The sequence below is a fragment of the Nothoprocta perdicaria genome, unplaced genomic scaffold (assembly GCF_003342845.1).
Source record: "Nothoprocta perdicaria isolate Ctin4 unplaced genomic scaffold, notPer1 scaffold_9, whole genome shotgun sequence".
Taxonomy (NCBI): domain Eukaryota; kingdom Metazoa; phylum Chordata; class Aves; order Tinamiformes; family Tinamidae; genus Nothoprocta; species Nothoprocta perdicaria.
The window spans coordinates 6,416,591-6,429,322 of record NW_020456198.1 but is presented as its reverse complement, the minus strand read 5'-3'; the positions used below and the strand labels follow the sequence as shown (position 1 = coordinate 6,429,322).

The 12,732-nt window shown below is 48.9% G+C and overlaps 1 protein-coding gene across 1 annotated transcript in view; it reads right to left on the bottom strand.

Moving 5' to 3' along the window:
• Positions 1–12,526, bottom strand: part of GRIP2 (glutamate receptor interacting protein 2) — an 85,317-nt gene extending 72,791 nt beyond the window's left edge. The window contains exon 1 of the mRNA XM_026052626.1: positions 12,448–12,526. Coding sequence (XP_025908411.1) covers positions 12,448–12,526 — 79 coding nt within the window. The remainder of the gene's footprint in view (positions 1–12,447) is intronic.
• Positions 12,527–12,732: the final 206 nt, after the last annotated feature.

Genomic DNA, 12,732 nt, shown 5'->3' with positions numbered 1-12,732 from the left:
CTGCGAGGGTGAAGTTTTGTATTTGGGATTCTGTGGTTTTGTATGATTCACAGGAGCGCTCAGGAAGGGCAGCACCTCTCTTGTGCTTCACCCGGAGGGGCCACAGGGGAACCGGGTCTCAGATTCCTCTCCAAATACACGGAGAGGGCCCAAAAGACTCTGCAGTCACCAACAGCTCCAGGCAACCCCCAAACACTGGGATCCGGTGCTATAAAAAAGAGCATCTTGGCCTTAGAGCATGCAGAGGTCCCCAAAAGGCTGTGAACTGTTAGCATAGACTTTAGCATGGGACCAACCTCTACCCTCCTACCCACCTGGGAAGAAACAGCTACAGCAGACCTGTAACATCCTTTTATTTTATTTTTTATTTTTTCAAGTTATGGGAACCTACAGAGGTACCACCTAAGGCTGCTCACCTTAGCAGGTGCGTCCAAGCAAGGGCACTGGACTCATGACATTTGCAGAAGGCCACCTCCGGGGCCCCTAAGCCTATTTTCAGTTGTGTTGTACGGGGAAAGAGTGGGGAACAGGGTAAAGTGGGAGTCAGCCCTCGTTATCCCAGGGTAGCTAATTATGAAGGCTGCATATTGACAGACATAAAACCTCATGGTCAATAATAGTATTTTTTTAAAAGTTGGAAATTTTAGCCCATTATCTTTCCAGTTGAAAAGCTTTAATTGAAAATGACTAATCTTCCAGTGGGTTCATGAAGGGTTTACAAGCTAATTGCTCTCTTTTCTTTGGGATTAATACTGTGTGCTGCGAATCGGGGTGGAGGGCAGCAGATGTGCAGCCTTTACTCTCTTTAATCCTAATGCCCCCACTGCCACAGATGCTCCCAGGGCCACACAGTGCCATAATGGAATCCCTTTCCCGCACATAAAGTGGTTGTTCCGAAATGAAATTACAGCTATCTATTAGGAAGGGAACAATAAATTTCCTCCACCACACTTCCCCATCATGAAAGACACAGCATTAGCCTATAAAATGCCTGATGAAAGGAAATCTTGTGGGAGAAGGCAGCTAACATGGATTTGTCATTCTCCTTCCGTAACCAATAGCTGGTGTCATTTGGACATGGGCAAAAAAAAAAGTCATTATACCACAAAAGTGCATGCAGGTTTCCACAAACTGCAGGGGGACTGGGTACTACCTTGGTCAGCAACCAGTGCTGCTTGGTAGTCTTAGCTAGCTGGAGCAGATGCATTCACATTGATGAGGAACAGGGGTTGGTTTGATTGCGTGGGCTCGCTGGGAGAGACGCACCTGAAGGAGAGAAAAGGATCCCTAAAGGCAAAGAGAGTGACCACTGATACTGAGAAAGAATGGAAAACAGGGAAAAAAAATAAAAAAGAAAGAAAAAAAAGATTTTCTTCTGAAACTGAATCAGACTGGGGTTACTCAGCTCTTATTGCACTGGGCATGGAGGCCTGACTTCTCCTTCATGCAAAATCTGTCCCTGTTCGGAAAAACAAGCACGTTTTCAGCGCCTCTTTGCAAGATCCAGCTAGCAGATCCTCACTCTAGCCCAAAATGCTTTTAAAAAACAAGTGTGTGAAGTCAAATTGGGTATTTCCCTTTTTAAATCCTTGCCTGGAATAGTCACTAAGGCACTGTCCTACATCAAGCCTTTTCCTAGCTAGACAAATGGAATAGCCTTCAGATGAAGACAAATTGTTGCCATCAAAGCATCTTATTCCATTCAGAAGAGATCTCTATCACGCCGAGTACCTCCTTCTCCACGCGACAAAACCTTGAGAGTAACAGATGACAGACAGGCATGTCAGAGGTATATGACAGCATTAAAATAAAGATAGATGGTGACACATTAAAAGCATGGGTTAGGCAGGGATATTTTCAAACTTTATTAACCCTCTTTAAGATGCCTTCTCACTTGAACCTTTTGATCACACACGGGAGGAGGCAGCAAGTGACACTGTGGGCTCCTTCAGCAGCCATCGGCATGCCAGGACACATCGCAGCTACAGGTGCCAATCCAGCACTCAGCCGTGGAGATGTATTCCTTTTTGCCCTAAAGATTACAGCAACGTTTACAGCAGAGCTGTTTCCTCAACACCGTATTTCCCTGCACTCTTCTGGGTGTTGCAGCAAGTGCTCAAAGGCATGGGAGCTGCTGCAGAAGTTCCTGCTCCAAAGCTCTATCTCCTGTCAGTTCTATCTATCTGTCTATCAAAGCTCTATCTCTCTAACTGCATCTCTGTGCAGGAGTCGCTGGGAAACTTTGCTACTACAAGTTTTAACATTCCAAAAAGATATGAACTTGGAGGCTAGAATCAAGACTCTATGAATTATTGCTAAGCAAACAAAGCTTTGAAGCTGTAAATTTGGCATGTAGAGAGTTTGACTGCCCCACACTCCCCCGTCCCTTGATATTTTTTAAAGGGGAAAGAAAAAAAAAAGAATAAAAGACAGAGAGGAAATTATTCTCAGAAAGCTACAGGAAGTGCTATGTAGACCTAGATTTGCTGTTTCCCACCTTCATACTAACTGACATCTCTGGTACACACTAGTAATCAGACCTACTGCAAAACAGGAACAAGCACTACAGGCTTAAAAGAGCTCCCTAGGAAAAGTTTTACATAACTGAAATAGTCTCTCCAATTACTTAGAGAATGGCAATTTAAGAATATTTATTCTCTAAAATACATTGTACTATAAAAGTCTTTCACTCAGCTATTAATTCGTTGCTAAGAAGCAGCGCAAGACTAATAGGACTTGAAGATTGGAGTGAAAATGATGGGGTTGCTCTGTAGTCGCTGGGGATTGATGTGTGCATGCCAGGCAGGAGCAGGGATCACGAGAACAGAAGGGAGGCCTTGGTCAAAATACTTACATGGAGCATTAAAGCTTGTGGATATTCTGATTTGGGAAGCACCCGCCAAGCACCGGATTGGAAAGTGGGATATTGATGCTTCCTTATGGGATTTCAGGTACACGTGGGCACTAAGGGCACATTCCTGGAGAGCGTCATGGACTAGACGGATGGGGGCCTGGGCATAATTGGCACACAATTACTGTACATTTTCAGTGATTTTCATGAGCAATTAAGAACTGGATTCCTTGAGAAACAGCACATTTCTCAAGTCTGCAGGGGCTGCTTTTACATGGCAGCAGTTGCACCTTTGCAAAGGGTGTTTGTGCTCCAAATTGTGGTTGCGTGAGGTCTGTTCCTGCATGCGACACACAACGCATCACGCAGCCCAAGAGCTCCAAGTCCTCCAAGAGCTCCTTCCTGGAGGCTGCTCCTGCTGCTGCAGAGGCGCCTGGCCGCAGGCAGAGCCCGGAGCCCCACGTGCTCAGCCCTCCTGGCCGGACTCGCTGCTCTCCCGAGGGCAGGACGAGTTCGGCAGCTTCCCTACGCCCCGCTAAGCAGAGGGGATTTGGCAGGATTTGACAGCTGAGCGAGAGCACCTAATTCCAGATGAAAGAGGCCAGATTGGAGGATTTCTGCATAATTAAGAGTATAATATTGTATTTAAGAGCCTCCTAAAGACCCACAGTTGAAGGCGGGCAGCATGTGCGGCACAAGCCCCTCTCTCACCATACGGGACTAAGACCGAGTGGATGCAGAGCTCCCTTCTCCCTCGACAGCACAGCAGGGTATCCCAAAAGCAGGGCTGGACGAGCGTCCTGCCCCAAGGCTGCGGCAGATCCTCTCCAGCCTGGAGACACCAGATGCTCCCGGAGCAGCCAAACGGCGCATTCCTGCACCCGGGCTTCCCGGGAAGTCTCTATGGCAACGGGATGCAAATGCAATTTTAGGTATTTACATGGCACAGCTCATTTACACCAGTGTGGCCATGGTAAGTTGCCGTACCCAAGGGAAGAGTGGAATCACACCTTGTTCTTTCGGGCTATCTGAGGAGTTTTGCTCCTTCTCCATCTAATTTCCACAGCGGTTTCCAAGTCCCAGATTTTGGGCTGACAGCTCATTTTCCTGCTCAGAAGGAGGGTAGTAGTGTTCTTCACATTCAAGTTATTAAAAGTTTGTGAAATCCCAGGTTTCCACGTTTTGGGGAAGATCTAGTCCTGACAGCACCTACACTGCAAGATACACTCCAAGCAGCAGGTGAAACCTATGGTTACAGGGCAATATCTCTTCTCACAAGAGCCTGTCAGGTTTGCAGGACCCATCCTGGCTTAATGCCTCCACGTTTAATCTGGTTGGAGCTCTTGGGTTGTCTCCACTAGCCAGCAAAGCCTGGGCAACAGCCTAAGTGCTTGCTCTTGTGGGAACATAAAGCCCATTTGGGAAGCCAACCAAACCAAGCTGCCAGAGGGCCCACTTAGGAAATGTGTGAGCGCAGAAAACACTCAGGAGACCCCGTTCATGCCCTCTTTATCTCTGCAAGGGCTCCTGCAAACATCTCACGTCCCTCTCCATCCAAACCTGAGGCTGACAGGAAATATCAGATGAACAGGCTGAGAAACGGAGTTACACACACACAACCTCATGCAGGAAGAGGCAGCAGTTCAGTCTGCTCTCAGGTCTAGGACTCTTCCAAGTCCTCCCTTCTGTTAGGCCAGTATTGTCCTCACTCACTGCCATGTCTTCCCTCTCCACCCCTTGCCTTCCTGAGAAACACGGAGCTCCCCAGGAGCTCCTGTTGATTTTAAACAGGAACTCCTGTTGATTTTAAAGCAGCAGAAGGTTCAAAGGGAGAGAAGGGCAACAGTTTGGGGGGTTCCTCTCACCTGATTTACAGATCACAGCTTGTAAGTGTTGGCCCTGCAAAGCCTTTCTGCCCCCTCCACGTGCTAGCTTGCATGCGCCCCCAGAAACACTGGCTGGAAGACAATTTATATTAAAAATAATAATAAAATCAAATTGTGAAAAGCATGGGCAAGGAAGAAAAAGCAACGGGATTGAGGAGACGGCAGATTAATAGCCTTGCATTTATGGCAGTTTAATAATAGAGCTGTCACAATAAGAGAGATTTACTAATTGCAGAGTCATTTGGTACGGATTCCCATCAAGCTGCCATTTAAAATCACTGCGCAGTTTTTAAGGCAGCTTTCAAAAGAGGGGAAAGGGGGAGAAAAGACAACATCCATCCACAGTACTTAGGCAGCTAAATTTAGGAAATCATTGTGTTTGGTTACAGACGAACAAGTATCCGAGGAAAACAAGGAAGGACTAAGCTGCACTGTGAGCCCAAAGGAAGCTGCTCCTCAGATTAGCGTCACAGGGCCCCCATATGCAACAGGGGGCTCTTATGTCTCGGGTTAAGGCTCTGACCTCCAGTCCTGGCAAGTTTGAGGTAGCTTTAACCTACTAAGATCTCCAGCATCTCTTCTCAAGCACTGATCTATAGCTTCAACGTGTCTTTTTGTAGAATTATGGTCAGCATTGCTTTCAGGGTAAAGTTTGGTTAAAAAATATATATATATAAACAAGTTACCATCTCTCTGCATTGTCACTGGGAAGAGTTAAGTTTGTCCTTCTGAGTTTAAAGTGAGTTCTAAGCTTCTAATTCATATTTTCTCACCAAGCAAATCTTACATCAGGCAGTGCCTCTCCCGAGGCAGCTATTTTTGTTGTAGGAGCTTGTTGAAGACATGAATTAGGGAAGAACTGCCTTACAAGTCACATGCATGACCCAAACTCCCTCTGTTGGGTCCCTGAAGACACTAGGTCAGCCGTGGAACATTTCATGGAGCTGTGAGTGCTCAAGGTGCTCCATGAAGCCAGGGCTGTAGGAGAACTGGGCAGGCTGAGCAATCTTCCCAATCGAGTCTCCCAGGGAGAGTAGTCATCTGCTTGTGATGCTTCATTCCACTTGAGACTGCTCTTCCTGAGCCTTGACCAGAAAATAGGCTGGGGTGAATGAAAGGCAGACCAGCTGCAAGCAAAATACTTGGCAGATAAGAGAACTACAAGATGGAGAAGACTGCTCTGAATCAGGCAAGGCTTGACCTGGAGCTTTCTATCTTTGAAGAACATGTTGGCCTTCATCTTTTTGGGAAGAAAAAGAGGCCAAGAGCAGAAGCAAAACCAGCAGCATCCTCATGTGAGCACAGAGCCCTTTTCCCCTTGGACACATCAATCCCTGGACTCATTTCCCCTCAACCTAAGAGGCACAACCGTCCTTGGCCTCCAAATTCTTGTGCTCATGGCTGTGGTGGAGGAAGCAGCCAGGAGGTTTCACCACGAGCAGGAGGGCCAGGGAGCGCAGCACGAGCTGCAGACACCAGCGCTGCCGAGCGGCATCCCACACAGCTCTCTGCTCGAGGCACGCGGTGGCATTGCCACAGATGTGTCATTGGAGGACCCCAAGGCCACGCTGCTGTCACCTCAGGCCCACGGGAGGCCAGGCCCTCTGCGTCACAAGTGCTCTCGTAGCTCCGTTGAGATACGGGTATGTCATGACAGCAAAAAGGCCATTTGAATCCCCTTGTCATTAGGGAAACAGGCTCCCTTGGAAGTTCGGTCAGGGCTTTACCTTTGCAGCTCATCAACAATTAGCAGCCTACACGAGTGCACAGTGGGACTTTCCAGGCATTTCAATTTCCCTGTCATTTAATAATCACCAGTGACTCAGAGGCTGCTTTCCTCCCACATGCTGTGGCCCAGAACTCCAGCTCTTTTTCATCCTTTCAGATCTGCTGGTACGAAAGATGAAAGTCTATTACACAAAACTGCTTTAGAATCGTGTCTGCGGCTAATCCGACTGACCAAGAGCATCACTTGATCAGGTCTTACGTTCGGGAGCTGTTCCCAAGTTTGGTGACCAACTGCATCTGCAAAAAGGATGTCAAATAAAGGCAATACAGGGTCCACATCATCTTCAAGGATGGGACAACACCGCATCTATGTTTCCAAGTGGTTTGGGTCTAGCAGGAGCACATTTAGACATAGAGGAGATGTGTTGCATGGCATTTTCTCCTCAGAGGCATACTAAACTCCCATTTTCTGCTCAGTAAATATAAGATGGATGAATCATAATTGATTTTATTTTAGAGGATGTTCTCCCATGAGCATCCTTAAGCAGAGACTGAGCTGGTGGCAGCGGGCAGAAGGGCCCACATGCAGGTGCCATGTCTAATGTGCTAAAAGGCACGGTAGAGTACAGAAATATTCGAGCCCTGGAGAGAGATGAGAACCTCAGCCATTCTGTGGTTCCGTGTGTGCTTCACTCTCCACTTGAGCGGGCTTGGAAAGTTCTCTGTTGGGTTTTCAGCTAGAATTGCACCGTGCAAGTACGAGCCTCCCACATCCCAAAATAACCTGAAAAGAGTTTCTGTGCTCAGAGCACCACAGGAACTTGATCCCTCAGCAAGGGGGACTTTAGGCACCCACACAATATCATGCTCCAGCCTCCAGGCAGGTTCCCAGAGGCAGTGGCTGAACTAATCCAGGTGACTACTTTCCCTTGAAATTGGAAGAGATGATGCAAGTCTGTCTCCTCCCATCATCTAAACCCAAAACTCATTTAAAAGCTTCCAATTTCCCATTTCTGCAAAGCCTGACACTGCCAAAGCCAACTATCACCACGTTAGCAGGAGACTATATCCCACCGTGACTATTCCAGCTCCTCGCAGGCAGCATCATGAAAGACACGCTCAGAACGAGCCAGTGTTAACAGCCTGCTGAGCATCTGCTCGGACGACGTGTCCATTAGCAGCGGCACCTCTGCTAATTTAAACACAAACAGGACCTGCGATCTGCATTTACGCCACTTGCAGGGTTTAGAGCAGACACCGCTCGCCAACCTACCCCCGTGTTTCATTAACTGCACCGCACAAGTCATTGCTCAGCTGCTAATTAAGAATCAATTGATGTTTGCAAGCCTCACATCAATATTAATATGAAACCTTTATTAATGCCAGCAACATCTCTGTAGCCAGAGGGCTGCAAGAATAGCGGGGGTGCAGAGCTGACCTTTCAGAGTGACTGGAGAAGGGAACTGTCTTTCATCCACACACACATATATGTGTATATATATAAACACACACACATGCATAGACATGCTATATCCTCACACATACATAAGTATATGAAAATGTTGTTCCCTCCCTTAGTTAATACTGGGGCTGAAGGCCAGTTCTAGAGTGACATTTGTGCCAGGAGCGCCGTGGCTGCTGCCTGTGCCGAGGGTAAGGTCTGCTCCAGCTCAGCAGGTCCATGGGACGGAGCAGCGCTGGAGCGCGAGCCAACTCTGCCCTCTTGTGCCTGCAATCACGCTTCAACCATCTCTGCCAGAGCAGCTGCTTCCCAGCCAGGTTGGAAATGTCCCCAGGGCCAGGGGACTAATGAACTTCTGGGCTCCTGACCTCATAGGAGCCCCCAGGAGGACCTCGGGCTAAAGATCTCCTCCTTCCTCAAAGCTGTGCAACCCCAGGGAGCAGCTGGGAGGAATAAACCAATGGATCACAGCCCTTTAGGAGGCAAAAGCCACCGCTCATACATTGCAATGACCCAAGATATCCAGCTGATAGGAAGGTGAGTGATGGGTCACGCTGCTGGACAACAAGGCAGGATTTAGCAGGCTCTGCAGCTGGGAACCCAGTGTGGGAAGCACTAGGGAATCCCTGCTCCTCTCCAGGTTTGTCTTGCAGGGGACATTTAAGCCTGTCTCAGGGAGGGCTGAGTGCCCTCCGTGTGTGGTGCTGCAGGTACAGGCACCCACAGGATCAGAGCAGCAGCCGCCTGAACCCAGAGCCGCGGCTTCTCCAGGCCAATGGAAAAAGGAGGGAGAAACCTCTCCCCACTGCCACATCCCCATCCTTCCTCACTGATCCATCCTCCAAAGCTACGCTGGCTCCACAAGCTACTGCAATGGGTTACACCCAAGGCGAAGCAGGAGCTGCTGGAAAAAAAGACAAGGAGAGGAAAAACCCTTGTGTCATCTCCTGCAAATTGCGTCTTCCCCTCGTGAAGGGAGCACCGGTTATTTCGGAGGCTGCTCCTCCAGGTCCTGCGCGCAAAGCTGCCTGCCTGCGGATGCGGAGCATCCCGGCGCCGCTCCGCCTGCACTGCGCGCTGCTCCACGAGGGAGCAGCATGTGCTTTCACTTGAGAGCCGTAGACACCACAATTCCCTTTAAAATGGCTAACGCAGGATGGGAGAGGAGGAGGAGGAGAGCAGGGACAGAAAGGGAGGCGGTTTAATGCAGTTATTCACGCAGCTTCACAGCATCCCCCTGCAACAAGCAGGGCGCTCCTGCAACCCGCAGCGGACGGTTGCTTTGCTGCCCACATGGGCTCCCCTAGCAGCTCAGGTAGCTGCAGGACAGTTAGACAAAAAAGACACAGAGAGAAAAACCAGAAGTCAGGTAGAATCACTCCTGTGAGCTGCCCAGGCTCCTCAGGAGCCACAAAGCAAGTAGGGAACCCACGAGTGTCTCACTTGATCATCGTGCTCATCTGTTGATAAACCAGATTCAAACGGGCTAAGCACTGGATACCCCACTTTTTTTTTTTCCCCCTTTTTCCCCAAGACTTTTGACAAGAACCAAGATCAGCCTTTGACAAGTGTTTCTGCAGCCCTACTCATTCTACAAGTCACAACTCACACGGCAATTTTAGTTTTAAAGGAGAAAAAAAGAGAGAAAAAGCCACTAAATACATACCCAGTAGCCTCAAAAGTCAGGCTTTCTTGAAAGCACAGAGCAGCCAGCTAAGAAGGGACAGAGTGTGGGCCAGTTAGGACAGTTCGCACAGGAGCTTCCCAAATCATGTTATTGATTATGTCAGGATTAAGATTACACAGCATTACTTCCCACCGAGCCTTGCAGCCAGGCCTGCCAGCCCAAATTCCTGCTGGATCACTAGCTCTCCGATGCTGGAAATGCAAAACGGCCTCAATGCCAGGTGAAAGCAGCTGCAAAGCCTTCCAGCTAATGGGAATCTCAAATGGAAATTTGGTAGTGGGGTTGTGTGCACGGAGCTGCACGGGTAACGCAGCGAGGGGCTCGAGAAAGAGCCTGAACCGAAGGAGAAAACAGGCGACTCGATGCCAAGCTAAGGTGAACAGGGCTGTTCAGCTGCTACATGGGGGGAAACGACCACTGCTTGTAAAGGACCTCGTCACTCCTGCTGAGCTCGGAAAGGAGAGCACAGAAGCAAGCTGCAAAGTGTGAACCTAGGGGATAGCATGTGAAATGCCCACCACGGGCTATGACATGGGCATATGAATGCAGGAGAAACCAGTAACATCGTTAAGTGTTAATATAGACACATTTTTATACATATGTGTGCGTACACAACACAGATGTTTATGTCTCTGCCTACAGAAGCTTGACACATACCCTCTCTGCTGCCTTATATCACCAGGGCATGTCACTATTCAGGCAAAAATGACAAGGAAAAAGGTTAGCAAGGTTTTTCAAGTCCTGCCGGGTTGAGGGCGATGCAGGATGCCCTCCTCGATGTTGTGAGCACAGAGAGCTAGCAACAAAAAAGCAGCGTGCTGTGACCCGCAGCACGGGCTATTCCTCAGGGCAGACAGGGATTTCTAGCAGGGATGTTTCCAGGGGCCGTTGTTGGGCCGTGCAGTCCCAGGCTGCTTGGGGCTGCTGTTTGCCCCCGAGCTTGGGCAGCCTCAGGCCAGAGCTGCTGCTGCAACCTGGAGAGCGGCTTCATGCAAGCCCTGCTGCCCCAGTCCCCATTTATATTTGCTCTGCTGTAAAAGCCATTTGATGATCAGCCAAACACCTCTCCTCAGCTTTATTCTTCCAATACCATAGACGTTTTCCATCTTTCTTTCCATCTTTCCATCTATCAGAACTGACTGATCTTACATAGAGTTTTGTAAGCTCCCCCGCCAGCTCCCATCCTGATTTATGGTGGGGAAGATGCAGCAAGAACTCAAATTGACAGATTATTACTTGCTAACTGCCCTGGCCCTTAAGGCAGGAGCTCATACCCACCACACCAAGCAGCTCCAGGAATTAGCACAGAGTCTCAGGTCTGTCAAATTCAATGAGCAGTGATTGATGTAGCCTATTAATTAATAGATTTTGCCAGGAAAAAGCAGGAAGATGATAACACTGCCCAAACTACCACAGTGTTCGACACAGCCCGAAGATGAAGCTTCCTGTTCCCCTCCAGGCAGCCTCGTACAGAGCTTTTCTGCTATTTTTGCAGTCTCAAATACTTGACTAAATAGGCGCACAAAGTCACTCTAAGTGACCTTGCCGTGTATTCCCCTGAATATCACCTGAGCAGGAGGAGGGAGAGGGTAAAGAGTGATCTGAAGATCTTCCAAACCCACCGGATGCCACCCTGTGCCCCTGCTCTGGGTGTCCCTGCTTGAGAAGGGGTGTTGGACTAGGTGATCTCTAGAGGTCCTTTCCAACTTCAACCATTCCATGAATCCATGTGAATCTGTTTGGGGACAACTGCCATCCTCAGCTAGCAGTCCCCATCTCACTGTACCCGAGAGCCAGTTCCTCTGTCAGGCACAGAATATGAATGTGGGAAGCCGCTATAAATTAAGTAGTAAAATACCCAGATGAAAAGATTATTCAGTGTATTAAAACATCGCTACGGCAAGTCGTTGTGGAGTTAGGACGTTACAGCACAAGGGTAATAATTTAAGATCTCCAGAAAAGAGAGCAGTCCAGCTTGGCTGTCAACGCAGCACGTGGATGCCGTCTGTAAGGCAGATGGCAGGTAGACCTTATAAAAAAGATAGTGGAGCACTGGGAAGTATTTGGTGCGGGACAGCTCCTTCCGGCTGCTTTCTTAACCCCAGACACTTCAGAGCATCTTTAAGTGCAATCCTCATTGCTGGTTTTTCTAGTCTAACTGTGGCCAGACAAGGGGGAATTCAAGACTTAGAGAGAAATCACAAAAAATTAGATTGAAAAGAACTAAATCAATAAATAAAAAGGGAGAAAAAATAAAAGAGGAAAATGAAGGGGAAAATATCCTTTTTAGGGCAGATTCCAGCCTCAGGAAGAGCACAGTTGCTTTGGAAGCAGCCTGCGAGTGCCAGGGCGCTCCCCATGCACCTCCATCCCCATCTCCATCCCGTGGACACCCGGCGACAGCTTCCCGCAGCCCTCACACAGGCAGCGTTTCCCAGCAAACGAAACAGCCGGTAACACACTAAGCTTAAACGCGCTGCTCTGAGCAGGCAGACCCCGGATTCGCTCAGAGGGAGAAGCCCCGGCAGGAGATCAGCCTCATTCTTAAGAGCCCGCAAGGGGAAACGGCCAGAGCACCTTTTTCCCTCCTTCCCACCTCACTTCAGCAGCACATCAACACCACGGCAGTCAGGACATCGCAGAAATCACTGCTAGGTTAATGAAACACAATGAGGCTCCCAATCTGCAGAGCAACCCAAGCTCAAGCCTCAGACAAGCATCTCTCAACCCCTGCTGGTCCCTTGTAGGGAGATTAAAGAATAAATAAATAAATAAACGGAAAGGTTAATTAAGCCACAACACAAACGGAGATTCCCATCAAGAGCGCAATTACCTCGGAGTGCCCTCCATCGGAGGAAGGTCTGCAAGAAGTGCATGCTCCTTCTTCTCAGCCCCAGCGGTGGTGGCAGCATTGATGAGACCTGGTCTGCTCCACCGCTTGCTTAAACTGAGCCCAGCATCCCTGGGCTCCTTGCAGCTCGGTCCAGCCTCCACGAGGTGCACCTGGTCCTCTCTGCTAACCACTGATGTGGAGGCTGGGGCTCCTCGCGCTCTCTCGTTGCCTCTCCAAATAAGCAATTAGCATGAATAATTACAGCTCTGATGATAATACCCAGCC